This window comes from Festucalex cinctus, chromosome 18 (genome assembly GCF_051991245.1).
Source record: "Festucalex cinctus isolate MCC-2025b chromosome 18, RoL_Fcin_1.0, whole genome shotgun sequence".
NCBI lineage: Eukaryota > Metazoa > Chordata > Actinopteri > Syngnathiformes > Syngnathidae > Festucalex > Festucalex cinctus.
In genome coordinates, this window is record NC_135428.1 from 2,439,388 (window position 1) to 2,466,362 (window position 26,975).

General features: G+C 41.7%; 1 protein-coding gene across 14 annotated transcripts in view; it reads right to left on the reverse strand.

Annotated features, from left to right (window-relative positions):
- Positions 1–26,975, reverse strand: part of auts2a (activator of transcription and developmental regulator AUTS2 a) — a 298,303-nt gene that overhangs the window by 100,089 nt on the left and 171,239 nt on the right. For all 14 annotated transcript variants that reach the window (XM_077504573.1, XM_077504581.1, XM_077504580.1 and 11 more), the window contains one exon: positions 5,831–5,863. In XM_077504573.1, the coding sequence (XP_077360699.1) occupies positions 5,831–5,863 (33 nt within the window). The remainder of the gene's footprint in view (positions 1–5,830; positions 5,864–26,975) is intronic.

Consider the following 26,975-nt stretch of genomic DNA (forward strand, 5'->3'; position numbering starts at 1 on the left):
AATAAGACCCATGAGTTACCCCTTTTGTAACCTGAATATGTGTTCATATGAACACAGATGAAATACCTCGATTGAACAAGACATTTGTTTGTTTGGCGGCCATCTTACGATGCCAATCGCGAAGCGAGCCGAACAATACATCGATTTCTCTGCAACGTTTTTACGTTGTTTTCCGTCTCTGCATCCCACAAGGTGTCTCTACTCACACATATATGCATGTATAAATCCGTGCATCTGGTGCGCAACCCACAGGAAATACACAAGCAGAGGCAACAAACATGATGACAGAGTAAAGAACCACACTTTTGGAGCGATGAGGCTCTTGACTACTTGATTATTGTGGTGACTGGATGTGATATGAATAGAATGTCTTTTACCTGCTGTAGGAAGTCAACCCCCCACAATTTCTTGGCAATAATATGTTCTATGCAGCCCCATTAGTCTATAATATGAGTTAAGCAGCAACATCCAGCCATTTTTTATAAATATAACAAGGCGGCCATTTCGCCAGTTGGTGTCGAGTGACAATGACATCACCAGTTGCTCAGGTAACAACCAATCACAGCTGAGCTTCGGGAAACAGCTGAGCTGTGATTGGTCGTTGACTGAGCCCTGAGCAACTGTGATGTCATCTTCAGTCAACAGCGAGTGGCAAAATGGCCGCCCCCTTAAGATGGATAAAAAAGGCAGCATTTTGCTTCATAACTTATATTCTAAAAATATAATGTTAATTAGAATGTCATGTTTACAACTACAACAACCAAAAACACAACAAGACGCCATTTTCTACAGGCAACCAGCGTTGTTTACTTGTAGCTGCACTTCGTTGCCTCCAGCGGTTGTTTTTGCCTCTAGTAAACACCATGACGTCATCGTGACGTAGGCCATGAAAGGGTCTATATGACAAAACCTGGGATTTGAACTAGGTTGTGTGTAGAGTTATTCATTTCTTTTTCACCCACTATGGCTGGTATATACCGGTTTTAACTTAGGTAAATGATTACAGCTCTTCTGCTTCTTCCGAGTATGCAATCAAGACAACGTGACATCTATAACAAGACCGACTTCCGTTTCGCCCTCAAAGCATCGACGGTGGAGGAGGGTGGCAAGCTCGTTTTCTTCTCCCGCGTATCCAACAAGGTGAATCGTTTCCTCCGTTTATACGTGACGGTGGCGAGGCAAGCCGCGTTCCTGCGTGAACGTGCCTCACAGGGAGCAGGGATTTGCCCGTTATTGGATGGAGGGGAAGCCGTGTAGGTCTGCGGCACCCGCTAACCTTGGACAGGGCTACTGGGACTCGGTTGGGGGGGGGGGGGGGGGGGGGGTATCCATCACTGTGGCAGCTCTGAGACCCAGACCGGGGGTAAAAAGCCACAGAAGTTGCAAGGGGGAGGGGGAACAAAAAAAAAAGCTAGTAAAAATTTAATGCACTCCGCAGAGCGGTCATGTCATACTTGGTTATGGAAAATAATCCCAGATGCCTGCAGTGCTAAAATGGAGCTATAATGTGCTCGCCTCCTAACCCGCCCTGACAGCCATGATGTACGACTACCATTACCGGAAAATATCACTTCAACTAACCCGTGATCCGGCTCCGCTAAGGGTCATATTATCCATGAGGAACAAATTACACTCCCCCCCCCCCCAAAGTAAATACAAATTTCCTGCACTGACTGAGTACAAAGCGCAGGGGGAAGAGGAGGAGGAGTGGGGGGGGGAGGGGGCCGGGCGGGGGAACGTTACCTATGACGACGCTCCGCAGAGTGACAAGGATGATAAAGTAGATGACAAATCACTGGCTGACAGGGTACTCTGGTGCAATCAGCCTCAGCCTCAACCTAGTGAGCACCCACTCAAGCCTGTAAACACGAACGGCTCTCCTCCTTTGGAGGGGGCAAAACACATAATCTTTTAACGCTGACAAGTTGCTCTTTCCTTTTTATTACTCTTCCTTCCCACTGCGGGTATCGGGTTGGTGGGGGTTGCATTGTAAACTGGTTTTATGTACAGTGCTGCCAAGTCATTGAGAAACACAACTCTTGGGTGAGAATTGCTAGAGGGCAAACACAGCAAAACAATAAAAGGAAGATAAATAGCGAATTGTGTTTTATGTCAAGGACAAAACAGGTTCTTCCGGCCGCTTTAAAGCACCCACTTAGATCCCCTTGCCCCCAAATGACTCCACGCATTACAGTGCAGTCCGGCTTGGCCATTAGTAATAAAGCAAACATTTTTAAATAATGTGTCGAGTCTGTGGATGCTGACGGATCAAGTCAACAACACTTTTAACTCATTTGCTCCCAATAACGTGTAAATACGTTTTGTTTTTTTTATGTTTTAAGTGTCCCAAAGACGTATTTATACGTTATTTGTTTTTTTTATGCTAGAGCATACATAAGGCTTTGATGCAGTCTCTCAACTGCAAAGAACGGTTGCAAAAATGGTAAAAAAATGTTAGCTTGTCAGCTACTTTAATGTGACTTTGCAGTAAGACAGCACGTGACTTCCAATGGGAAAAGATGACATGGCAGAATGCTGTTAGTGTCAGTTTTGTTGAGCATTTACCTATTTGCAGTCTGTCAGCTTCCCTTTACATAAAGTGAACCTTACTACTTCATCAGTACAGTTACCATTACTTCATTTTCTCCCAATAACGTGTAAAAACGTTTTTTTTTACGTTTTAAGTGTCCCAAAGACGTATTTATACGTTATTGTTATTATTATTTTTAATGCTAGAGCATACAGAAGGCTTTGATGCAGCATCTCAACTGCAAAGAACGGTTGCAGAAATGGTAGTTTTTACACAAACGGCCAGCAGGTGGCAGCAGAGCAAAGGAGATCAACCAGGGCCATTTTAAGTAGATTTGTGAAAACTGATGAAACTTAGCTCTCTTCTAATGCTAATTGCTGCAAAACGGAAACAGAAACATACTTTTTTTTCCTGATGAAAGAAGAGACTTTAATCTTTCTTTTGATATGTTCTATGCTTTTATAGCAATAGAACACAATATTCTGTGGGCCTTGCAAAATCAGTCAAAATCCACTAAAACAGCTGGGAGCGAACGGGATTGCGAAATGTGAAAATGGCTGCGAGTGAATGAGTTAAGAATTTTATTTTATTTTTTTTCGAAAGCTCTATAATGCGATTAAAACCTGTAACGGCCTGAGTGCTGCAAATGGTTAATTTGAAAAGTGTTTGAGTACCAGTGGATATTTATTCTAAAATATTGAAGTAGTTGTTTCAAGACGCCACTTATAAGCAAAATCACTTAAGCGGCAATGAGTCGAGAGCGACTGCCTAAGTGCTCCTGACAATCTTATAAAATCAAAGTCCAGACTTTGCAGCTAAATGATGACTCTTGGCTAAGTGTTTGATATAAAAGATGCATTTTGGTAAGCGTGAGGAGGCTATACTTGATGGATGCATATGAATTATGTTTAGTGCGGCAACTCGTCGTAAAGCGGCGTGAAGTGTGCGTAAACCCGTCGTGACAAATTTTTTTTGAAATGTTCAAAATGGATTTTAACAGGGGTGTTAAAAGTAGGGATGTAACGATATCGGCAATATCGTGATATTAAAACTGCCACAATATCGTCGTCATCATGTTCACGATATTTAAATGCTACACATCTGTTAAAAAAAAAAAAAAAAGTCTGTTTGATTTCCATTTGTGCAGTTTTAGCACCCTCTGGTGGCTAGTTTTTTTGTGCAGTTTAATTTTCATTAGGGATGTTTTGGCCCTTCTATGTTTCAAATGCACTAATTGACAGATGAAGGGGATTGTAAAATGCTTTGAAGCGAGTCAATATTTCGACAAAGTCAATGTGGGCTTGCATTAGCGAGTAAGTGCCTCAATAATAAGTGTTATTAGAGATTGAAGGTAGTTTATATGTATTGCTGTTATGTACAAAAGCACAATATTGTGTTGTTTTGGTTTTGTTTTTTAGTATGAGCTCATTTTTTTTTTTTACAATATTGTGACCTTTTTTAAATATCGCCAACCTCCCCCCACAGTATCGTGAAAATTATCGTATCGAGAGCTTCATACCGTGATAATATCGTATCGTGATATTTGGATATCGTTACATCCCTAGTTAAAACTGGATGGGAAAAAAAAAAAAAAAAAGATATGATTTCGGCGAACACACTTTTTGTCGATTATCTAAAACCGTGTACACGAATACTGATTTTAAAACGCATGTGCTATCATTTTAGCGAGGGCCCGTCCTTTTGTAATGAGCAAAGGCTCATACAGTTTCACACGCACACACAATATGAGCAAGACTGCGCACGCACACACACACATATTCTGAGATCCAAATGGTGTCTTATCAGAGTCTGGCAGTTCCAGCCGACACGGCCGAGACCTGCTCCACAGGCAGAACATGATTTCTCCAGGGGACACTTTTTCCATTTCCTGCTTTTGAAGGGAAACTAAATAAGCCACGTTTGTCGCCATTGGAATACATTTGACCCATTAAAACGATTCCGCTCTTTTTCGACTGCGCGGTTGTAAAGTTAGGCCGCGTCGTCCGCCGAATGCAAATCAAAACGGGGGCGGTGGGCGAAGTGCGGGGAAGGGCCTGGCAGGAGCAGATAGTGGCAGAGGTGATGTGGACACCGGAGGGGTAAAAGCCTCATGTGGGAGCTGAAATTGCTCCCCAACGACAATGCAGCTATTTACTAAGTCACTCTTCTGTTACTTTAACACACAATTAATCAACGACGGAAACCTGTAGTCGACGTTGCTAGTCAGAGGGTGGATGAGCGGCTGAGTGAATTAATACAGTCAGTCTCTCTCCTGCTTCCAGAAACGAAAAGGAAACCACAAAGAGAGCACCAATTTAAATCGACAACACTGAGTAATGACTCAATTTGCTGCACTGTCTAAGCAAAAGGGGAAAAGAAGCCTTATGAAACCATTCGAGTGGATCGACAGTATATATATATATATATATATATATATATATATATATATATATATATATATATTTATTTATTAGGGGTGGGATAAAAAAAATCAATTTCGCAATATATTGTTGCGCTCTCTGTTGCAATAAATTATCGATACACTGACGTAAATATCGATATATTGTGTCCAGTTGTGCAGTGTTATGTTATAAATGTTTATGCACTTTAATTTGTCTCACTTTACGATGTTTACAGTTAAAAGACTTAAGAGGCAGTGAGGCACTATGTAGAACTTTTTGCCATTGAATAAATGCATAATTAGACTCAGATTTTCCTTTTTATGGGCATTTGTTGGCTTTTTCAGTCACATATCGTGATGTATTGCGAATTTTTTTTTGACACTATATCAAAAATCGTAGATATCGGGTATCGTGATATTATCGTGAGCCAAATATCGTCACAGTATCGAATCGTGATTTACCCGTATCGTCCCACCCCTAATATATATATATATATACAGCAATGTATAAAAATACAAGGTATTGACTGTTTGTGTTGTTTTAAGCAAAAGAGAACATCAAAAAAAAAAAAAAAAAAAGGTCAAACCAACACAGAATAATACATGAATAAGCAAGCTACCCAATAGCCAACATTGCATTTGCCAAATTGGCTTTAAGCAAAAAAGAAAAGCCTCAATTCAACTTCATGAGAAATCCTTAAAATATAGAATAGTCGAATTTAGACCTTGCGCATCATTAAGCACATTTAAAATAAATCCATAACTGTCATATTAAGCGTGTAGAGTCATTAATAGGGTGTTTTGTTCTAATTGCATTAACTGTCGGACTTAAACGATGAAGAAGAAGAAGTGAACGTGATCCAAAAGTGATTTCAGCCGCAGCCGCGTCGCTGGCTTACCTTATTATCGTCCTGGTCCGTCTCGGTGTCGCACTGGAAGAGAAAGAAGGACAAAACACATAGTGGGTGAGGTTCCATGCGTTTGGAACTGTGTGACACACTTTTCAACGATGGCGTGAACACGTGACGTCATCCCTCCATGAGGTAATGTTTCAAGAACTCAATTGGGGCTGGAACCTCACGAACTTCCACGACAATTATGACTCCATGTCGGCTGTTGTTGCTTGAGGCTGGGGATGGAGAGTGTGTGTGGGGGGGGGGTTGGTGGTGGAGGAAGGCAACCTTGTCAATGGAGACAGGGAAAATAGGTGGTGAGATTTCATTTTTTTTTTTTCCTCTCTTCCAATTTCAATTTCAAGGTCCACTTAATTCTTTATCAACTAATTAGTGTCATGCTGGGTGACTGGCAGCCTCAAAGTTGTGCATATGGCTGAGGTGCCGAGAAGCACTGAAGTCAGTAATGAAGAAGGCACTGGGGGGGAATATAGGCAGGGGTTGGCATCATATATTCGTGCGTGCGCGGGAGAGGGGAGGATGAAAAGATTGACAGCCCAGGGAGTGAAGCGACAGAAGGCACTTCCGTCTTGGCTCTCTATCTTTCACCCCCTTTTTATTTTTTTCTCTCTTCAATGTAATTTTTTTTTTTTGCTGATCTGGACCCTTACAGAGCTCAAAAGGTAGCAGGCTGGCCATGTGGCCGCCATGTTTCTCGGGCAGGATGCTAAAAAGGGGCCAACGCGAGCTCAGCGGGAGCATAGCATCCAATTTACAGGCCTGTCCCACACGGCCCCAGGGGCAGCCGGCGGCACGCTGCCATGATGGTCAGCTCCAGAAACTCATAAATTATGCAGAGGCAATAAACGCACTGGGCAAACACTCCTCAGACGTTCCCTTGCTCTTTATTTCTCTCTCTCTCTCTCCCACTTCCTCCGGCATTCCAACATCCATCCCCGATACGGCGTGAAAGCCAACACCCTTCACTGCGGGATGAATACATGAGGAAAGGGAGTCAAGGTAGGAATTGAATTAGGGAAAAACTATGGAGATGGTACCCTTGTATTTTAGAAAGAAATTAAAATGTATGTTTATGTACTTGTATGTATGTTTATGTACATATTAGGGTTGGGCGGTAATACGGTAATAAGGTATCCCGGTGCCACTTTAAATACTGCCATTTAAAAAAAAAAATAATAATAAAATGATATAAATATATTTTTTGAGAGAAAATGCAAATGTGTACTTGTTTTCAACTTAATATAACTATTTACTTATAACTAGGCATGTTTGATACCACTTTTTTTCAGACCGATACCGATACCGATACTCAGACCCTCAGTACTCACCGATACCAATACCAAAAATAAATAAATAAATAAATAAATAATGTCACGAAAACTCCTAAATTACTTCAACCATTGATTGTTTAAACATGGGAAAAATCAATGAAGCAATTATAAATTGTTGATGTAATGTCCAGTTACTTATTGAAAACTGCTAACAGTCACAAGGCAAATAGCGACCCCTGTGTGCCACTATAATAGATACGACTCTACACTGAGCAGCAGCTGAATCGCAACTTGACATTCTGAACCACAAGAACTGACCAACTTAACAACCATTAATGTGATGTTTTCACTTTTTTTTTTTTTTTCATTAATGATTAACCATTAATTAATGTGATGTTTTCACAAAATGGACGTTGACACTAAGAAACAAGTGGATGAAACTATTTTTGATTTCTGGAACTGAATTATTAGCTGCAAATTTGTGTCTTTGCATAGCTAGAAATGTTTAATCCACCCTCTTTTTTTTCTTTTTTTTTAAAAACAGTATTAAAAAATTATTTTTAGTATTTGCCGTGGGCCGCCAAAAAATGTATGGCGGGCCGCAAATGGCCCCCCGGGCCGTAGTTTGGAAGCCCCTGGGTTAAACAATTGTTAAAACAACCGAGAAGGTAAGCGCGCACTGATTATTAGGTGCGTCTCAATACTTGAATCCAAACAAGCGCAAATAGGTCAAATCCATTTTTAAAAACGTGTTTGCATTTCAACACATCCGATATGCTTTTTGAATAAAGAATCCCATCTGCTATCGACGTCTCTGCCGGCCGCCCACACACGACTTGCCTAACGGAGCCTGCAGACAAAATCTAAGTATTAGCTGCCTCGACAACTTCAATCTATTGGAGGCCCGTCGGAACGCGACGCGACGCCACGCCGAGTACTCATTAGCGACTCCTCCGACGGCGCGCGCGGCACAATCGGGAACACGGGCGTGCGGCAGGTTCAAACAAGCGACATTATTTGAGTTTTATCTATCATGTTGGGAGCAACTTTTTCTTTTTTTTTTTTTTTTTCCACTTCCCCCTTTATCTTCTCCGTCGTTTGCCCCTCTGCTGCTTGCGCAGGCCGCTTTGATTGCCAAGAGAGAAAGCCGGCTGGAATGACTCGCCATTGCTTGTGAAGCAAATGGAACATCCTAATGGAACTCATCGTATCATCCGATGCAAAAGTGCCATAGCTCATTACTTTAAGATAAAAGGATATCATTCCAGACGGCAAGCAGAATTGACTTTCTGCGCCGCGACTTGATGATGATTTAATCAACTGCTCTCTTTCACTTCTCATCCCGCCGCCTGTCGCCTTCGCAGGTAACCGCTAAACGAAGCGCTCGCGCTGCTGGTGTGGGGGGAGAGAAAAGAAAATAAATTGCTATCATTACGTTCTTTTCCCCGGGAATATAGGTATGTAAATTTCTCAGAGCAACAAAAAGGGGGGGTGGGATGAAATGGAAAACTTAATAAAATTGAAATATCGTTTATAATAACAATAAAAATGCTTAAAATCAGGCTTGACGTGCAAGCGCAGACAATGTAATCATCCTTACGGAGTAGGGAGATTTCGCACAAAAACAACAAACATGGAGGACTGTGTAATGATATAAAAAAAAAAAAAAAAAAACAAAAAAAAAAAGAGTTGTCACTCACTGATACATATATAAGTGGTCATAGCAAAAATAATCAAATATCTTCATGCAGGGGAGACAAATGCCTGCGTACTGTACGTGTGATCTTTTTATTTCTGCACTGAAATCTAGGGATGTTCAATACCACTTTTCTCAGACCGATACTTAACTCAAGTAGTCACTGATACCGCTACATAAAATTCCTCTAAAAAATAAAAGAAAGGCCGATATATTCCAATATAGTATTTTTACTAAAAATAAACACATAATTGAAATTAATGGTAATTTTCCTATTCCTCTCATTTCTAGTTCCTGATTGTAAAAACAGCCACCAGATGACAACCGAAACTGGTATTGATAGCGGTACTCGCCCATCCCTACTAAAATCACAAAATGAAAATTTAGTCTTGAGGCCTCTGCAGGGTTTTTGAAAATGTCAAGAACGATTGGAGGACCGTCCGGGCCCCCCTACTGGGGCCATGACGCCCACCAAGATGCTTGTGCTCGCTGCTTGGGGCACAAATCTCTAAAAATATCCCTGTGAAAAACATATGTATGTCTATAAAACATGTATTTGTAAATAACGAGAGATGAGGACATTGAGTAGACTGACATATGGGACATTTTAAACCAACATAGGCTAAGTGTTTAAAAAAAAAAACGTCACTTGATATGTCAAAAAACTGCAATCACCCAAATTGATGTGGACATCTCTACTTATGCCCATATCAACCTCTAAAAATATCACAACGATCACCCCGATCTTTACTATTTCATGAATGAAACATTTTCCTCATTAAAGCGACATAAGCTTCTGTAGCGAGTGCCTTAACTCGTTCCCTGCCATTGACGGCTAAAGACGTCAAAGTTCCATTTTTATTGGACTGGCAGTAAATGAGTTGAAACATGTTGGTAATTTCACACCTATGTGGTTTTAATTGTAAAAAGCAATGTCGTATACTGGCTTTGCGTACCTCTTTTTCCACGTGTGACGTGGTTAAGTCCGCAGTTCAGCTAATTCTTTAATTGGTTAACTCGATCAACATACTTGCAGCTGCAGGTGATGTTTTGCTGCAACATTTAGCATTCATTCTATGGCTTCTAACGTTCCCTTGCTTTTCAAGAAGTACAACTCACATATGGGGAGGATTTAGGACAAGAATAATTCACTCAGACTCAGACCAATGTAAACAAAGGCCTTATGTTCAGACAGCGGGCAGAGAAAATGTATAGGCGCATGCAGCCAAAAAAGCGAGACCCCAATGAGAGCAGAAGGGTAATCAGAAGTGGTCCGGATAGCCAACATCAACAGCTCTTAAAGATGAAGTTCATGTTTGACATTCTTGAGTTCCTTAACCTAAACACGAGGTTCTTGCAGTATAATACTAACCTCTGTAAATGGTGAGCCCGAGTGGAGATCACTTTCGTTTGTCAGCTGGACTCACGAGTTCCTTACTGTACATGACGATTGCTTTACATTCCAACCATTTACCTTCTCCCTCGCCTGTCAGAGTGATCTCAATGGGCAACGCTGTTTTTGCTTTTACTCATTGCCGTAGACGATAATCATTTTGTAAGAAATGTAAAACCGCTGGGATAACAATTTAGCAGACGTTTTTCCACGCGTAACATTGTTTTACATTGAACTAAAAGTGCTGCAGATTTGTTCACGAGTTCACGTTGACCGTAATCGTAGCAGTAACTCAATTTTGGGAGTCACCTGCTTAAACCAAAACATACTTATAAAAAAAAAAATACGGTTTTCATTTCCTTGTTGCCGTTTTAAGAATCATTGCCAAGCCACAAGACTTTTAAAGGATATGTTTGCACCACATTGACCTGTTTTTATTTTTTAAACATTTTTGAAAATCTGCCCCGAATGTTCCACTAACATGGAAAATGCCCCCAAAATATACGTACATCTGTAATGTATCTTTTATGTATATTAATGGTCAAAGCACTCACGCCCCTAGTTAAATCTTGAACGGCGTCCCTTGCGAGTATTACCACAAACATTTACAGTACATATAAACAGACGCCGTCTTGAGTACGTCGGCATTGCTGCCGTCTTGAATTTGGTGAAAAGAAGCGATTTAAGATACCGCATTCACTTGCTTCTTGGAGATGGATTATCAAATCACAACTCATTGGATTAAAGTAGCACTAAGGAAATGTTCAACCTTAACTCATTTGCTCCCAATAACGTGTAATAACGCTTTTTTTTGTTTGTTTTAAGTGTCCCAAAGACGTATTTATACGTTTTTTTTTTTTGTTTGTTTTTTTTTTTTTTTAATGCTACAGAAAGCTTTGATGCAGCCTCTCAACTGCAAAAAATGGTTGCAGAAATGGTAGTTATTACACAAACGGCCAGCAGGTGGCAGCAGAGCAAAGGAGATCAACCAGGGCCATGTAGAAAAAAAAGCTCAATTACTTACAATTTTAAATAGATTTGTGAAAACTGAGCTCTCTTCTAATGCTAATTGCTGCAAAACGGAAACAGATAGAAACATACTTTTTTTTTCCTGATGAAAGAAGAGACTTTAATCTTTCTTTTGATAGATTGCTTTTATGGCAATCGAATACAATATTCTGTGGGCCTTGCAAAATCAGTCAAAATCCAGTAAAACAGCCGGGAGCGAACGGAACTGCTTCTGTGAAAATGGCGGCGAGTGAAGGAGTTAAAGACAAATGTAGTCAAAATAATGAACTGAAACGGTGTGTGATGAACAGCCTAATGTTAAATTGTAACCAGTCAACCATTTTCTAGAAAGGCATCTTCTTAAGCCTGCAATGGTTGCACATTGCTTCCCATGAGTGGCGTGAGCCTCAGGTAAGGCTGCTTTCTATCCATGACCATATAATTAATTACGGTTGATAGCGGTTTCATTAAAGCATCCCTTTGCTCACAGGATGGGGTCTGTTTATCAGACTGAGTCAGGCTGCCCTGTAGGATGGCTGAAGGGGTTAAAAAAAAAACAAAAAAGAGGGAGGAACGCTTGCATGCCTGGAAGCTGGAGTAACAGCATGAGGGATGGCAGCCATTGCCACGGTCAGCTCCGACGGTGCCAATTTGATGAGGTGTTGTCGAGGGCTCCTCGCTCCCTTCCTAACAGCTCCTTCCAGATATAGCTGCGCATCCTGATGGTTTTCGGATACAAACAGTCACGTGGCAAAAAATGGGTTCTCTCCCCCCTCCCCGCTGCTTTCTGCTCCATCTGCTGCTGGGGCCTGGTTGCCGTCGACCGCCTGCCTGTCACAGCGTGCGTGGAAATTAGCTGGGGAGGAGGTGCTCGCTTGTGCTAATTACATTTTAATCATTGGAAATGTGTTGGCAAATCAAGCCTTGATTGCCATCTTGGAGCCCAGAGCGCCTCTCTGCCATAACGGCGTGATATGGCAGCGTGCCTGTCCTATTGCTGGGCAGGGGCAATGCTACATTATTCATGGGGACTAGAGAAAGACTAAAATTGACAATGGGGGCTTTTGTTTTAAACGTGCTTATTCTCACGTTTTGGTCATATAAAAAGTGGGCGGGCATTATATCAATATTGACGGAAAGGTCTGTCAATCCGTCAATGAGCGACACCCGTTTTGTTGATTATTAACTCATTCACTCCCAAAAACGTATAAATACGTCATATTTTAAACGTGTACCAAAGATGTATTTATACGTTTTTTGTTTGTTTGTTTTCATGCCAGAGCATAGAGAAGGCTTTGATGCAGTCTCTCTACTGCATAAAATGGTTGAGTGGCAGCAGAGCATAAGAGATTAACCAGGCCATGTTAAAACAAGCTGATTTCCCCACAGTTCTAAGCAGAATTGTGAAAAACGATGAAACTTAGCAATGTTCTATTGCTAATTGCTGCACAGCGGAAACAGATAGGAATATACTTTTTTTTTTTCCCCTTGATAAAAGAAGAGACTCTAATCTCTCTTTTGGTATGTTCCGTTTTTTTTATAGCAATAGAACATAATATTTCACGGGCCTTGAAAAATCAGTCAAAATCCAGGAAAACACTTCTGTGAAAATGGTTGGGAGTGAATGAGTTAACGAATGACGGGAAACTTTGAAAAATTGACGGACCAAGCATTGTCGGAAGTTGGTTTTCGTCCATCAATGTACCGGGTCAGTACCAACGGGACCTTCTCAGTGTTCAATTACAAATGACGTAAACACTGACGGACACCCACTTCGCTGACACACTACAGAGTACTTCCACTTCCACTGAAGCCAAACCGCTCGTTTTCTCCTGCAGTAAATAAATAACTTCCTGGCACACGATTCTCCAAGCCTTCTCTCGTCTGGCTTTGTTTCGATTCTGATCGCTTGCCATGTTGTAGAGGTCGGGTGACGACAGACTCCAATGATTACAGCTAAACGTTTCATTGTAATTTGCAGCTCTAGTTAGGGCCCGAGCAGCTACCGCTGCCATCTGCTGGCCATAGTTAGTGGGTGTTTTTGATTTCACAACTCATTGACCCGGCTGCGCTGCACTTGGACGTTGCACTGATCACTGATATATTCACACACACACAAAAAAAAAAAAAAAGTAGTTGACGTCACTTCAAGGTTATGGCGGTCAAAGAGTTAAACGGGAGTGCATTACCGCGTTTCTACCACAAGAGCGCTCTTCTACCTTTTAAAGCCGGGAGAGTGGATACGTCATTTTGTTTTGACCAATTATTGGTCTCTTAGCCGATGATTATGTATCAGAATATACATGAAAGGGTGACGTGGGCCTCGTAGCATGTCTTGGGATTTTATTCGAGCGTTCATGGCTGACAGATTCACGGGAGTTATGTAATCATTGACATTGGATCAGTGTAACCAGTTGACAGTGACAAACTGTTAAGAAATATGCTTTGTAGACAATGAGGATGTTGAAAATTTCAACGGCTTTGTGACCTTTATGGACGTAGAATAATTACCACTCGATCAACCGAGGGTATTGTAACTGCGCTCCAGTGTTGACGGTAAATATACCCGCAGATGGCACGCAGTTGTTTGTTGATTTAAAAAAATATATAATAAACTTGGGTATGTGTGAACGCCACAGATATAAGCTCTCAATTATTTTTTTGTAATTATGTTTCTATCCGCTTCAGAGGCTGAGATATCAATTATTTAGTAGGCATTGACAACATTGTTGAATGTCCAGGAAAATTTCAGGTTTTCAGTGGTGATTCTAAAGACACCCATAAGTTTTAGAGGCATGTTTTGGCAGGCGCGTTAAGCCTTTTATGGGTTAAGGTAAATTCATGTCGTAATATTACTTTAAAATATGGTAAGACCGCCACAATTTCCTAACTCTGAAGTCAGCGTAGGGCATTTGTAGCATTAATAACTTATAATGCAGTTAAACTGACAAACTAAACACTAAAGGATATTCGGTATTAAACTGACCTCATTCATTTTTTTTCAAAGAAACAAGGCCAGCAGATGAAAACTCTATTAAACAATCTATGTGAAAGACATTTTTGTAAATACTTGTAAAAGTTCAGCAAGTTGAGTGAAATACAACATGACATGTCAGACTGGGTCAAATCTTTAAAATGAGCTCGGCTCCGCAGTGATGACATTGAACATGCAATTTCCACAGCCTCTGCTTAATGTCAAGCTGTCTTATAAAAAAAAATATTGGACAAAAAAAAACGAGCTGGAAAGAAATCAGAAGGAAAAGAAAACAGCTTGCGCTTCTATGTAGTCACATTAAGGCAAAACGTGGTCCTTTCGGCAGCCAAAAAACGTTTCGTCAGGGAGGGCCAGACTTTTGTCTGGACTAATATGAATCGGGTCTGATCCAGATGTGCAGCACCAGCCAAAAGCAGCAAAGCCAACATCTGAATGCAATTTCCTTTCAGATGTAAAGTTTTATCCGCAAGATTTTCTTTTTCGACTGCAACCTCAAAATTCCAGTCACGGGGTGAGTTGGAGCTAACGGGGAGGGGATGACGTGGGAGAAGGGCAGAAAAATGAAGCCTTCCATAAAATAATCTGAACTTTATAGCCCGTGACCTCTGGTTTCAATACCCTGGAGTGCATTCTTAATATATTATATTCGGCTTTCAACTCACTGAGAGAGCCCGTTTTAAATCTGGATTTTATTAATTCCATACAGCTATATCAATATACAGGGGATATAAAAAAAAGTCTACACCCAAAATGCCAGATTTTGTGATATAAATATGAGACTAAGATAAGTCATTGTTCCCACTTGCTCCATTAACGCAAACTCTGAACTCTGCACAACTCAATCGAGTGAACATATCACATACAAGTGAACGTCATGCACGACCAAGACACAAGACGCTGCATCCAAAATCCTATATTAGCGTTGGAATTAATGGTATCGGCATGTTACTTGTGAGTACTCACCGATACCGATACCACTGTTTTAATGCAGTATCGGTATCGGAACAACACTAATGCTGAGTCTGTACGAAAAACGTCTTTTGGTTAAAAACTTCAATTATGGTTTTCAGTGGACCATTTCACATTTTCCTACATGTGTGTTGGAGATTTCTGGATTTTTATTTTTTTTTTGTTTCCAAAATGCAGCCGGACTTGGATGTTTTTCTTTGTAAGATAAGATCTTTGTTACCCTGCCCCAGAGCCCAGATGTGAAAAAGATAGAAGATGTCTGTCATATGTACTAAACGACCATTCTTTGACCAAAAAAAACAAACAAAACAAAACTAGAGCTGCAAGCAGCTATAAAGGGCCCTCGCAGCCCGGGCCACGTTGGGGTACTTGCACGTTGGGGGTACTGGCACATTGGGAGCAGAATTTCTTTGAAAATGGCATAATAAACCTTTACATGTGGATTTTTCTTTTGCCAGGTGTGATGAGTGTGTCAAGCTCAATGGGTTTTGGTGAATGTTAAGATCTGCAAAAATCAGTGTACTTTTTTATTTTTAGGGAATGATTTGCCCTGATTTGTATTTTTTGTAAAAGTATATATACTCATCATCGCTCGTACTCATTGCACAATGTTGCTGTTATTGTCCATAGAGGCTATCAAAAATAAATAAAACAAAATAAAAAAGTACGTATGTTTGGATCAGTCTGATGCCAGTGAACATTTTGAGTGGTGGAAACTAAAAGAATATTCATAAATGACTTAGTTATCACACTTAGAATGAGTTTACAATTTTTGTAAAAATACCGTAAGCGGGGTATTTTTTTTTCATGCCTCAAGGGCTAGGTGGCGCTGCATATATAACTGAATGTTGTCATAGAGATAGCTTCAGGCTTTGACTATAAACATACATGTCAAGTTTGGGATTTTTTGGAGCATGTACTGGGGAGTTATTAAGCATATTCTTTTTCATTGCAAAATACAAATTTTGATGCCCCGCCCTCATCATATAGTACTTCGAAAAGTCAGGATTTTCCCCCCTGTCGTTGGCTCAGGTCTTGACATGGTCCAGGTCAAGTCTGAAGTCAGTCGGATGAAACGTGTAGGAGAACTGGGCAAAAGTTTGCCCCCTGTAAATGTGCTAAAATCGTCAAAAATGGGACATTCAAAAATTCGTAGCTCATTTCCTGTTCTTTTTAGCATATGGGCCCAAGAGACTTTTTTGTAGGTCTTGGGCTCCCTCATACACCTAAAAATATTCATAGATCTTGCTTAAACGTACAAGCGGGGCTGCTTCGTTAAAAATTTCTAGGGGGCGCTATTGAGTCATTTTTGGAAAAATAGCACATTCTACGATAAAATATTGCTCATTTTGCCAGGCCCGATGTGTGTGCCAAGTTTCATGTGTGACTGTCATCAATTGTGTGAAATTTTGAGCAGATAGGATCATCTGGGTCAAGTTAATGCAGCTTTTATTGTCACGAAAAATCTTCAGACTTTGCGGCACCGTAACGGCCACACCCTTTGGCGAAAAGTTACAATATTCGGTGTGGGGCATGATCAACATGTTAAGACTTTTCTGACCAATTTTTAATTGGATCCCTTCAACGAGCTTGGCACAGTAGCTAAAAACGTAAAGTATGACATTTTTGTCACCACTAGGTGGCGCTATATATATAACAGAATTTCATCATATAGATGTTTTCAGGCCGTGACTATTAAGTTGCATGAGAAGTTTGAGATTTTTTGGAGCTTGCACATGGGAGTTATTCAGCATTTTGTCTTTCTGGACAAATGAAATTTTAAAGGCAATATTTGATGCCCCGCCCCCGTCATATAGTATTCCGAAAAGTCAAGATATTTTGCCCAGTTGTTGTCTCGGGTCTTGAGATGATACATGCCAAGTTTGAAGTCAATCGGATTAAAACTGTTTGCAAAGGGGGGAAAAGTATGACCACAGTGAATGTGCAAAAATGGGCCAAAATTGGACATTCAAAAATTCATAACTCACTTCCTGTACATTTTTGCTACATGGTCCCAATTGACTTTTTGTGCATCCCGGGGTGCTACAAGTGCCTGCCAATTTTCGTAGCTCTAGGTCAAACGTGCCAGGATTGTTTTTTTGTTTTTTTTTTGCTAAGGGGCGCTATAGAGTCTTGTTGTTATGACAACATCAGAATATCAAATTTTTCGCCGGGCCCGAAGAGAGTGCAAATTTCGGTGAGTTTTCGTAAATGTTTCGGTCCTCAAAAATGTGATCGTTTGCGGAGAATAAAGAAGAAGAAGAAGAAGAATTTTTACAAAAACAATAGGGACCTCGCAGTGGTCGCTGCTCGGGCCCTAAAAATGTCCTGCAGTTGCTTCAATGCTGGCGTCAGCCTCCGAGCAGGCTGCCGAGCCCATTTTTTTTCCCTCGCCTTTGTTATCAATTTAAAAAAAAAAAAAAAAGAAAAGTCCAGTTCCTGGAAATGTCATGTTGTGCCATATTTTCTTCACTTGATGACTTCTTTCGCTGTGTTCCAACTTGGAAATTCTCCTTGTACCTTTCTACTGACTAGCTAAATGGACGACATAAAGAACCTAACAGAGGAACACTACTTTGTTGAGTGTGAAGGAATCCGTCATCGTAAGCTGTGCCAGCAAACTGGCTAGCATGGAAGTGGCGCCTGCCGGAAAGAGATGTTGCCACGGGGTAAGTCTCCACGTGGATCAATCCTATACAGTACACCCATCCAGCCAGCATACACGAAAGCCTGACAGGGTTCAGGATAAGAAGGTGGGACCAGAGAGGCGAAACGCTCCGATAATAACCAATTTGTTGCACAAGCGCGTTCCAGAATATCTCAGGATGACTTTTTCTGTTACAGGCAAGGGTATAAGCACACTTTAGGGTGTGGAGCTACCAGGTTACTGTTTAGCTGATATAAATATGTGGGTCATTTTCATCAAATATGATCAATGACGGTAAAGACACTTGTAAAAAAAACAAACCTTATGTGGCACCCCAATTTGGTACAGATAAAAACCAGCTTCATAAAAATCCTTTGAGTTGCAAAATGCAAAACTTGTGTTGCCCTTCAAATTTTGCATGAACAAAATGCATGAACTTGATAGGTCACATTTTCATACCCATCTCAGAAACAATTAGCTGTCTGCTATTGTGCGAATGCAAAATGGCTGCCACATCCTGGCACTTCAGCTCACAGATCGCTCGGGCGTATTGCAACAACATAATGAGATTCTCGGAAGTGGCGTTAATGGTCAAGACGGCATGAGTGACATTTGGAAAAGAACTCAAAAAGAAACTAGACATCACGATGCATTTGCATTTGAAGATGACTCAAGAACCAGAATATCTAACGCAGCAGAACGGTCAGAGCCAGTCTGCTGAGGCCGCCTGTTTTCTGTTAAGAAGTGATTGCAAACTTGACCACACACGTACTCAGCAATCTTCCACTCGCATGCACACGCACATAGACACACAAGTAGACTGTGTTCCAGCGAAGTTAGCATTTGCTTTAAGGTTGGAACCTATGTAACTAGGGGTGCGGAAACCAAATAAAAAGAGAGGGTGAGAAGGGGATTATTTTCAGAGTGCAGTCAGTTCCTCTCCTCTCTCTTTGCGAGCTTTGAACTGAATGTCTTCTCTCCTTTTTTGTGTCGTGTTTAACTCTTTTACTGCCACAAAAAAACGTTAACATGACAAAGGCTTTGATCATTTACATCAACCTTGAAAACGTTCGATTTCCTAAGATTTTGTCACGTTTCATTGTAATTTCATCCTCCGGCAGCCCATTGAAAATCGAATGCTGCCATCTGCTGGCCATAGTTAGTGAGTGTTTTTGATTCCACAACACATTGACCAGGCAGCGGTGCATTTAGACATTGCGCTGCCCATTGATTAAAAAAAATAAATAAAAAAAAGTAGTTGACGTTATGTAACGTTTATGGCGGCATACATCGTGATTTTACTAATCGTTATTAAACGTTTTTGGCGGTCAAAGAGTGAACGAGCTATATGCCACGGAAGAGGCGGGACTATTTTTGCACATCAATTCGTTTCCGGTTCGGTTTACGAGACGTGGGTTGCGTCACAAGACCCCATAAATGTCAAACAGGTAAACCTGACACACACCCTGATCTAAACCCTTCTAAAAACTCTAAAACCCCATATGGGGAAATAAAAGAAACCTTAAGAAGAAACCATACACTGGGGAAATGATTTTGGAATATGAATATAAGCGTATCATGGTAAAATTCTGTCACATTAACTCATTCGCTGCCATTGACGGCAAAATCCGTCATTTTTGCTGGGCTGGCAGTGAATGTGTTAATAAGGTAATAATGGAACGGTGTATAAAAGGTTTGTAAATTTTCCTTGTGGCTGAATTAAGTATTTTTCGATCCATCTATACATAAGCTATAGCTTCATGGCTTTGTTAACATTCCAACCGACTGTCAATGAAAAGCAGCCTCTTCTACCACTTCCTGCCCTCCCCTCATCCTGACTCTTGGCTGAGGAAAGAGAGCGGAATGGGGGTGCATCAGGATTAGCTTCCGTGCCTCTAATCACTTAACTCCTCACACCTGATGGCACACTATTAACTTTGAATATCTCCAGTGACCCCGCGGGTCGTTGCCCATCACATCAAGTTTTTATTAGGGAATTTTCCTCATCATTAGCCATGGCCTGGAAACGAGCCATTAATATTCATACTGGCAAAGCAAAATGAGGTCCCACTGATTTTCCATCATCCAGGCTATCCGTGCAGCTGCCGCCGTTAACAATCACCCCTGTGCTGCACATTTGCCATGTATCATTACCAGGCTCCATAAAGCCTTTTTTTTTTTTTTTTTTTTTTTTTTTTCTACACCCGCCATGATGGGAACGGGTGCAAGGTTGGCGGAGGAGGAGAAGGCTGTAAGGCTGGCAGCCAGCTGACACCCATCATAGAGTAACAGCCCAGCTTTGCCAACAATCTGCCCGCAAGTCTCATGCAGAAACAGAAAGACTGGCGCTGTCAATGCTAACAACCCCTGCAGGCTCCGCCAGAGACGCGGCTGAGGAATGGAAGAGAGGGCCTCGGTGGCCTCGCATTAGAACACATGCTGTTTGTCAGTCCGTGCTGGCAGCTCGACATGCTAATGCTGCATTCGTAAACATCGATAATCTTCAACAAGATGAGGACAAAGTATATGCCAATTCATTAGTTATGCCTACATAATCGGATGAAATGCAGTTCTACCCAAATGGAAGCATGAATAACAATCTGTAATCCAAGTATAACAAATTATTGCAGTGTTCAGTGAAGTCACTTAATACATTTATGTTGAAAACAATATGGCTGCAATTCCTTCATGATAAATGGGATACTACAGGGTGTTCCAAAATGGTTGACCCCATTCTAAATGCCCATATCTCGGAAACTACTTGATGGATCTTAATTAAACTAAATACACTTTATATTGAAGGTCATAAGTTTTATTGGTTAAATTTACGAAGAAAAGTACAAATATTTGTTGGTTCTATGACACAAATGTTTTCAGAAATGTTCAACACCAAGTGGCAACTGGCAAGGTTATATTTTGGAATTACAGCCCAAGTGCTTGCCTGTGTTTTGGCCTGCCCTTCCTAATGTGTCAACCAATCAGCACCCTCTGCCACTTGTGCCTTGCCCAGCTGTGTCTCGTCGTGTCAATTAGTGTGTGTGTATTTAGTTTAATGTCTCCCCTCTGTCTGTGTCGATTCATTGTTGTTTTTACCCCGTCATGCTGCTCCTCGCCCTGCATTTGGGTCCACAATCACACCTAAAACCTGACAGAGATACGGTTTAACTTTAAAAAAAATTCAGCTTGTCAGTAGTATTTTTTTTTTGTAATCCTTGTAATAAATTAAACAATAATAAAATCATAAGATCTTTGCCAACATTTTTTTTTAAATGAGGACCCAAACAGTAACTGAATCAGTTTCAAAAAGGGGTGAGTACAACATAAATCCCTATCGTGATTATTGTTTATTTGCTGTTTAGTTTTTTTTTTTTTATATCACTAAACAATACCAAATATAGACACCAGCTCACCCGAGACCCTATTGAGGACAAGCACAATGGAACATGGACGAAACACAAGTTACTCTGCGATTTGCAACCCTGATCAGAAAACCTTATCCCCACTCACAAACTCAAGGAGTTTGCCAATATATCCAGACTGCAACTCAAGGTTAAAATATTCTACTCTTCCTTGGCATTCCGGATCCCACACGTCCACTGTGAGCCCTCCACTTTCCGTTGCCTTTTCATTTTATCTGAACTGAAACTGGATGGCCCGTCTTTGACAAGTACTGTAGAGGTGATAATTGCATGTGAAAATTGATATAAAGTTTAGTTGGATGCAACATATTTCAGGCGAAACCCTACTTTCCCATTAGGATTAATTAAAACGTTTTTGTGGCAGGTTATTTCCATCACATACGGCCTTTTAAATGAACTCAATATTATTTGCCCATACGGGCTTATATTTACTTGAACCTGAAAACGGTGACTTGATTTACGAAACAGCTGCATCGTCGAAAACTTTCTCCAAATTGAGGACATAAGGTGAGACAGAAAAAAAAAAAAACAGACGCGGCAGCTTCGGCACCGTCTTCCGGATAATTAGAGCCGCTCTGCGGGGAAAAAAAAAAACACTTCGTTATTCTCCCTCCCTTTGCGAGCTGTCACGGGGTACATCTGAGTCGCCTCATTATACAGAAAGTATTCAAATAGAAGCATACACTACACGCTCCTGTCACTGTCTAGAACAGATGCAAACAAGCAACTATGAATAAACATTAGTTGTTGTTGAGGGCTGGTCTTTGAGCCGCGAGGCTTTACAAAGATCCGCTTTGTACAGAGTAAAAATATTTATTTTGAAAGACGGATGCGAGGCAAAGCGAAATTAAAAGGAACCCATGCTAAGTGCTAAAACAAATTACTCGCAGCGCACTAAATTATATTTGCTCCTCCATCAGTAAAGATCAAACGCGTGTAGTTTGACTCCCGCGCTAATGATTTCCTGCACTCACCCTCCTGTCTTATCCCATGGGTGTTAATAAACACTCGGCTTTTTGTTTGTATGTTTGTTTGTTTGGGCTATTTATACATTTTCCTAGCTCGAGGTTCATCCAGCTTCCTCGCTCACTGCTTCAATTTTATGCCATGTTGCTGGTGCTGTACAAACGAGTAGGATATCATTTAGTGTAAAGCAGGTGGAGGCTCCTGGAAAACAAGCTGAGTTCAAGAAGGACGAGGCGAGTGGCCAAGTGGCTGACATAATAACCCTTCGGTTGGGAATAATTAACATCCTAAAATGGTAAGGGCGCTATAACAAGCTGAAATCCGGGAACCCGGCATCTGACACGACGACCTCCATTTACGCGTACGGCACGCTACTGCTTGGGTAACATTGGCCCAAGTGTCCAATGGGATTGCTGCACATTTTCAATTTCTATTGACAGCTGTCAATACAGTTGGTATCCTCAAATACATTGGCGGGGACCGTCAAACAACGTTAAAGTCTGTTCTCTAAAACTGAGCTGTGATTGGTTGTTAACTGAGACCGGAGAAACTGTGATGTCACTCAACAGCAAGAGACAAAATGGCCACCTTCTGATCGTGATAAAAGCTGCTGGATTTTGCTGCGTAAAACTCATATTCAACTGACACAATTTTAACCAGAATGCCGTATTTAGACTAGTGAAGCTGCATAGAACATATCAAAAAAAAAAAAAAAAAAGTGGTTTTCCCATAATGCCATGATAAAAAAAAACTACAAAGCGTTGTTTTTTTTGTTTTTTGTTTTTTCCCCAGCGTTTTACATTATACATTCCACCTGCACCAATAAATATGCTCATAAATCAAATATGTAAACAATGTTCATTCGTAATTTTCACGATTTATTATTATGTCTGCAGTGGATTGTTTTGCCTAAAAAATTATATCACAATATTTCAAAGAAATTTGCGGTGAAGCTATTTTTGACGATATTGTTAATAATTACTGAACAAAAGATTTGTGATTGGCACTTCGGAATAATAGCACTTTTATTGCAGCAACAATATTTAAGCCACCTATTTTTTTTTTTACCCACAATTGAAATGTAAACAAAGTGCAAATATAGCCTATATATGGGCACTGGGAGGACAACGAGACGTAAGCTATACTTTGTACGGTTATCAAAGTAAATAATCAAATCCAGGCTGGTGAATTCGTATTTCAGTGAAAGTGGTGTCTTGTCAGAGCATACGAGTCAGCTGTCATAAGAGGCACCAGTGTTTTTCTGGGCCACTGGTTACTGCTACCCTTGAGTGTTGTTATAAAGTCTCTGAATAAGCAATTGTGCGCCAATAAAAACTGACCTACCCTTAGCTCCACTCGAGAGCTTTCAAGCCAACTCAGCACACAATATCCCACATGGTTTATTACAAGCCTTCTTTGGTCTTTCTTACAGAACAAAAAGACACTGGGGAGGAGGGAAAGAAACGGAGGGGAAAAAAAAAATCTCTGTGGAGTGTTTGTGTCAGACATAATTACTCTCCAATTATATGGTCAAAATGTGGCATTATGGGCACTTTGTTGTCCAGGCAGTCTGGCTTTGACCAAGCCGTGGCGGAATGTGGTTCGCATTAGTGCGCCCACGGTTATGCATGTTTCCTGTCATGAAAAGGATAACATTGAGGTCAGCGGAGCGAGGACTCCCCCCTTCCCGACTTCTCTGGGAGCAATCGCGGTCGAGCACCACTTCTTCAACGCACTTCCCATTTCGCCGGCCACAGGAAATGACAGGATAGACGAGAGGTATGAGAGAACAAGAGGAGAGTGGATCCACGAATGAGAGCCCCTCTCCCACACATGACGTCGTGTCAACAAAGCGACAAATGATTTTGAAAGTCCGCTTTCAAGAAATTGAATAACTATTATGTAACATGCCTTTCCTTCTGGTTTCCATTTTACATTTTGGGGTTCTATTGTGTTCTGCATCTTGAAGACATGATCTTTCAAGCGGTGCACAATTATTAACTCTTTCACTGCCGCGTGTTATCAAAACGTTATCATTCACGTCATCCTTGAAAACGTTTCATCAGATTTTGTCATCGTTCGTTGTGATTTGATACACGGGCAGCCCATTGAAGAGATACAATGCTGCCATCTGGTGGCCATAGTTACTGTTTTTGATTCCACAACCCATTGACCAGGCAGCGCTGCAATTAGATGTTGCACTGCGCATTGATTAAAAAAAACAAAAAAACAAAACGTAGTTGACGTTATTTAACGTTTATGGCGGCATACATTGTGATTTTATTAATCGTGATTAAACGTTTTTGGCAGTCAAAGAGTTAAGGGATAGAATAGAAGTTGATGTGTCTTACTGTAAACCTACACTCTAAGGATCATTATAAGATTATTCACGAAGGGTGCCAACAATTTTGTCTACATCTCTCAACAATGACAAATATGAAATTATCGTTGCAGTCAAGATTTAATCCATCCGTCCATCCATCTTCTTGACCGCTTATTCCTCACAAGGGTCGCAGGGGGTGCTGGCGCCTATCTCAGCTGGCTCTGGGCAGTAGGCGGGGGACACCCTGGACTGGTTGCCAGCCAATCGCAGGGCACACAGTGACGAACAACCATCCACACTCACAAGCACACCTAGCGACAACTCGGAGCACCCAATTAACCTGCCATGCATGTCTTTGGAATGTGGGAGGAGACCGGAGTACCCGGAGAAGACCCGCGCGGGCACGGAGAGAACATGCAAACTCCACCCAGGAAGGCCGGAGCCTGGACTCGAACCCGAGTCCTCAGAACTGGGAGGCGGACGTGCTAACCACTCGACCGCCGTGCCGCCTCAAGATTTAATACTACCTCAAAATGATCTTTCCTGCTTCGGAATTACTGTGAAACGGACCACTTATCTAAGTCATCTATTTGGCCAAAAGCAAACATTTGACTGCAACACCTCTTGAACTGAACTCGGCAGCGCTTGCCAGACTTGGGCTGGTCATCTGTTGAGGACCAACGAGAGCTCCTCCAGGGAGATATCGGTGGCATGTGCTCTCTCCAAGATCCCCCCCCCATCCCACTTCTCTCAGGCCCTGCTTCATGCTGGCCTGTGCTGTGGCCACCGCCATCTGTGCATCCCATCGGTAAATTGGCAAACGGAACTGCTGGAACAGTCCTGCCCCGATTTGGGCTCTTTCTTGGCATGACGGCTGGAGAAGCAGGAGGGTGGCTGCGGTGCGGCGAGGGATGCTCCCTGGTGTTTCCGAGAGCCACTCCATAACACTTTCCTCTCGAGCGCTCCTCCGGAGGGCTGCTGGAACGTCTCAGAGCCATCTGGGGAGAAGTGGAGTGTGGCAGGGAGCAGCTGGACGCTTACAGCTGCTATTTAAGCCTTGGCAGCACAGCTCCGTATCAGTCAGTCGGCAGGAAATGCGAGGGAGCAGAGCGGGGCAGAACCTAACAGCGGGCTCGCACAATTGATAGCTTGCAGTCTGACTTAAACTTCGGCGTCATACTTAATAGACTCAACGTGGCTCAAATGTAATGAAGACGGAAATACTGAGCACTGCAGCAAATTGAACATGACAGATTTTATACTGTACAGACTTGCAGTTGATTCAGAAAGTTAAAACTATACTAGAATGACACTGGGCAGACCTGATCCGAGATTTAAAAATCCTATTAGCTTCATCCATGCTAAATTCTTGCCTTCCTGCTTTTGCTTAATTTTTTTTTTTTTTTTTTTATCAGCATTTGTCTAATTCAATGCTTCTCAAATAGTCAATAGTCATCAACAAAAAAGAACTGCCCCTTCTCACATTCTCACCAAATGTCGATTAGCCACGAGAGACTACATGGGCGGTTTTCTCACAAAGCAGAACAAGTCTCGATGCTTATGCAGCTCCCGGGAGCTCAACCAACCCCCCGCTCATGTGAAGCTATGCGCCAAGGCTGCTTGTCAGGAGAACATTAATTAAAGTGTTAAAGGCAGAAGAAGTATTGACTTGCTCTCTTGTGCAACCGACCAACCACTAGAAGCCAGCAAACCCACCTGCCCCCTGAGGTTAAGTCTTCCTCTGGCTCAGGCCCGGGAGCTAAATGGGGAGGGGGAAAAAAAAAGCCCCACTAAGACCAATTAAGGCCTTCACAAGGAGACTGAAAGGAAGACAAATGGAGGGAGAAGGCCCGATTACAAGAAACCTTTGTACAGATGTAAAGCAATTAGAGCAGTCTCAGGGGCCAGACAGTGCGGTACCGGCGAGTCACGGATCCGACGACCAGTCAAAAGTCAAAACAATTCCTCCATTCTGTTTAGGGCCCAAGTCGGCCGGTGTATTAGTGTCATATATCAGTTGATAGGGCTGGTATTGGTTTCTCCAGAGCACGGACGTGATGGTAGTCTGCCAAAGGAACCACTCCGCCCTCCATTATCCCTCTTTGGAGAAAAAGGACTCTATTATCCATTCAAGCGGGCCAAAAACAAGGGCAAGACGGGAAGTATGAAGGGTCTCGGATGTCTCTTTCCGCCAGTCATTTGCCAAGGAGGTCATTCTGATAAAAGCTGCACCGTACACTTATTACCAGCCAGCAGATTTCCGACCTCTACCTTACAAAAAGCGTAGAAACAAACTGTTGCGGGTTTGGTCTCAATGTTTCAAAGAAAGTAGAATTATCTCTCATTGCTTAACATTTGTCACTAAAGTTGCACTTTCTGATCGCATCGTCTCTTCTGTAGCGCCTTCCGACGAGTAGCTTGGGTCCACTGCGATAAGTTGATT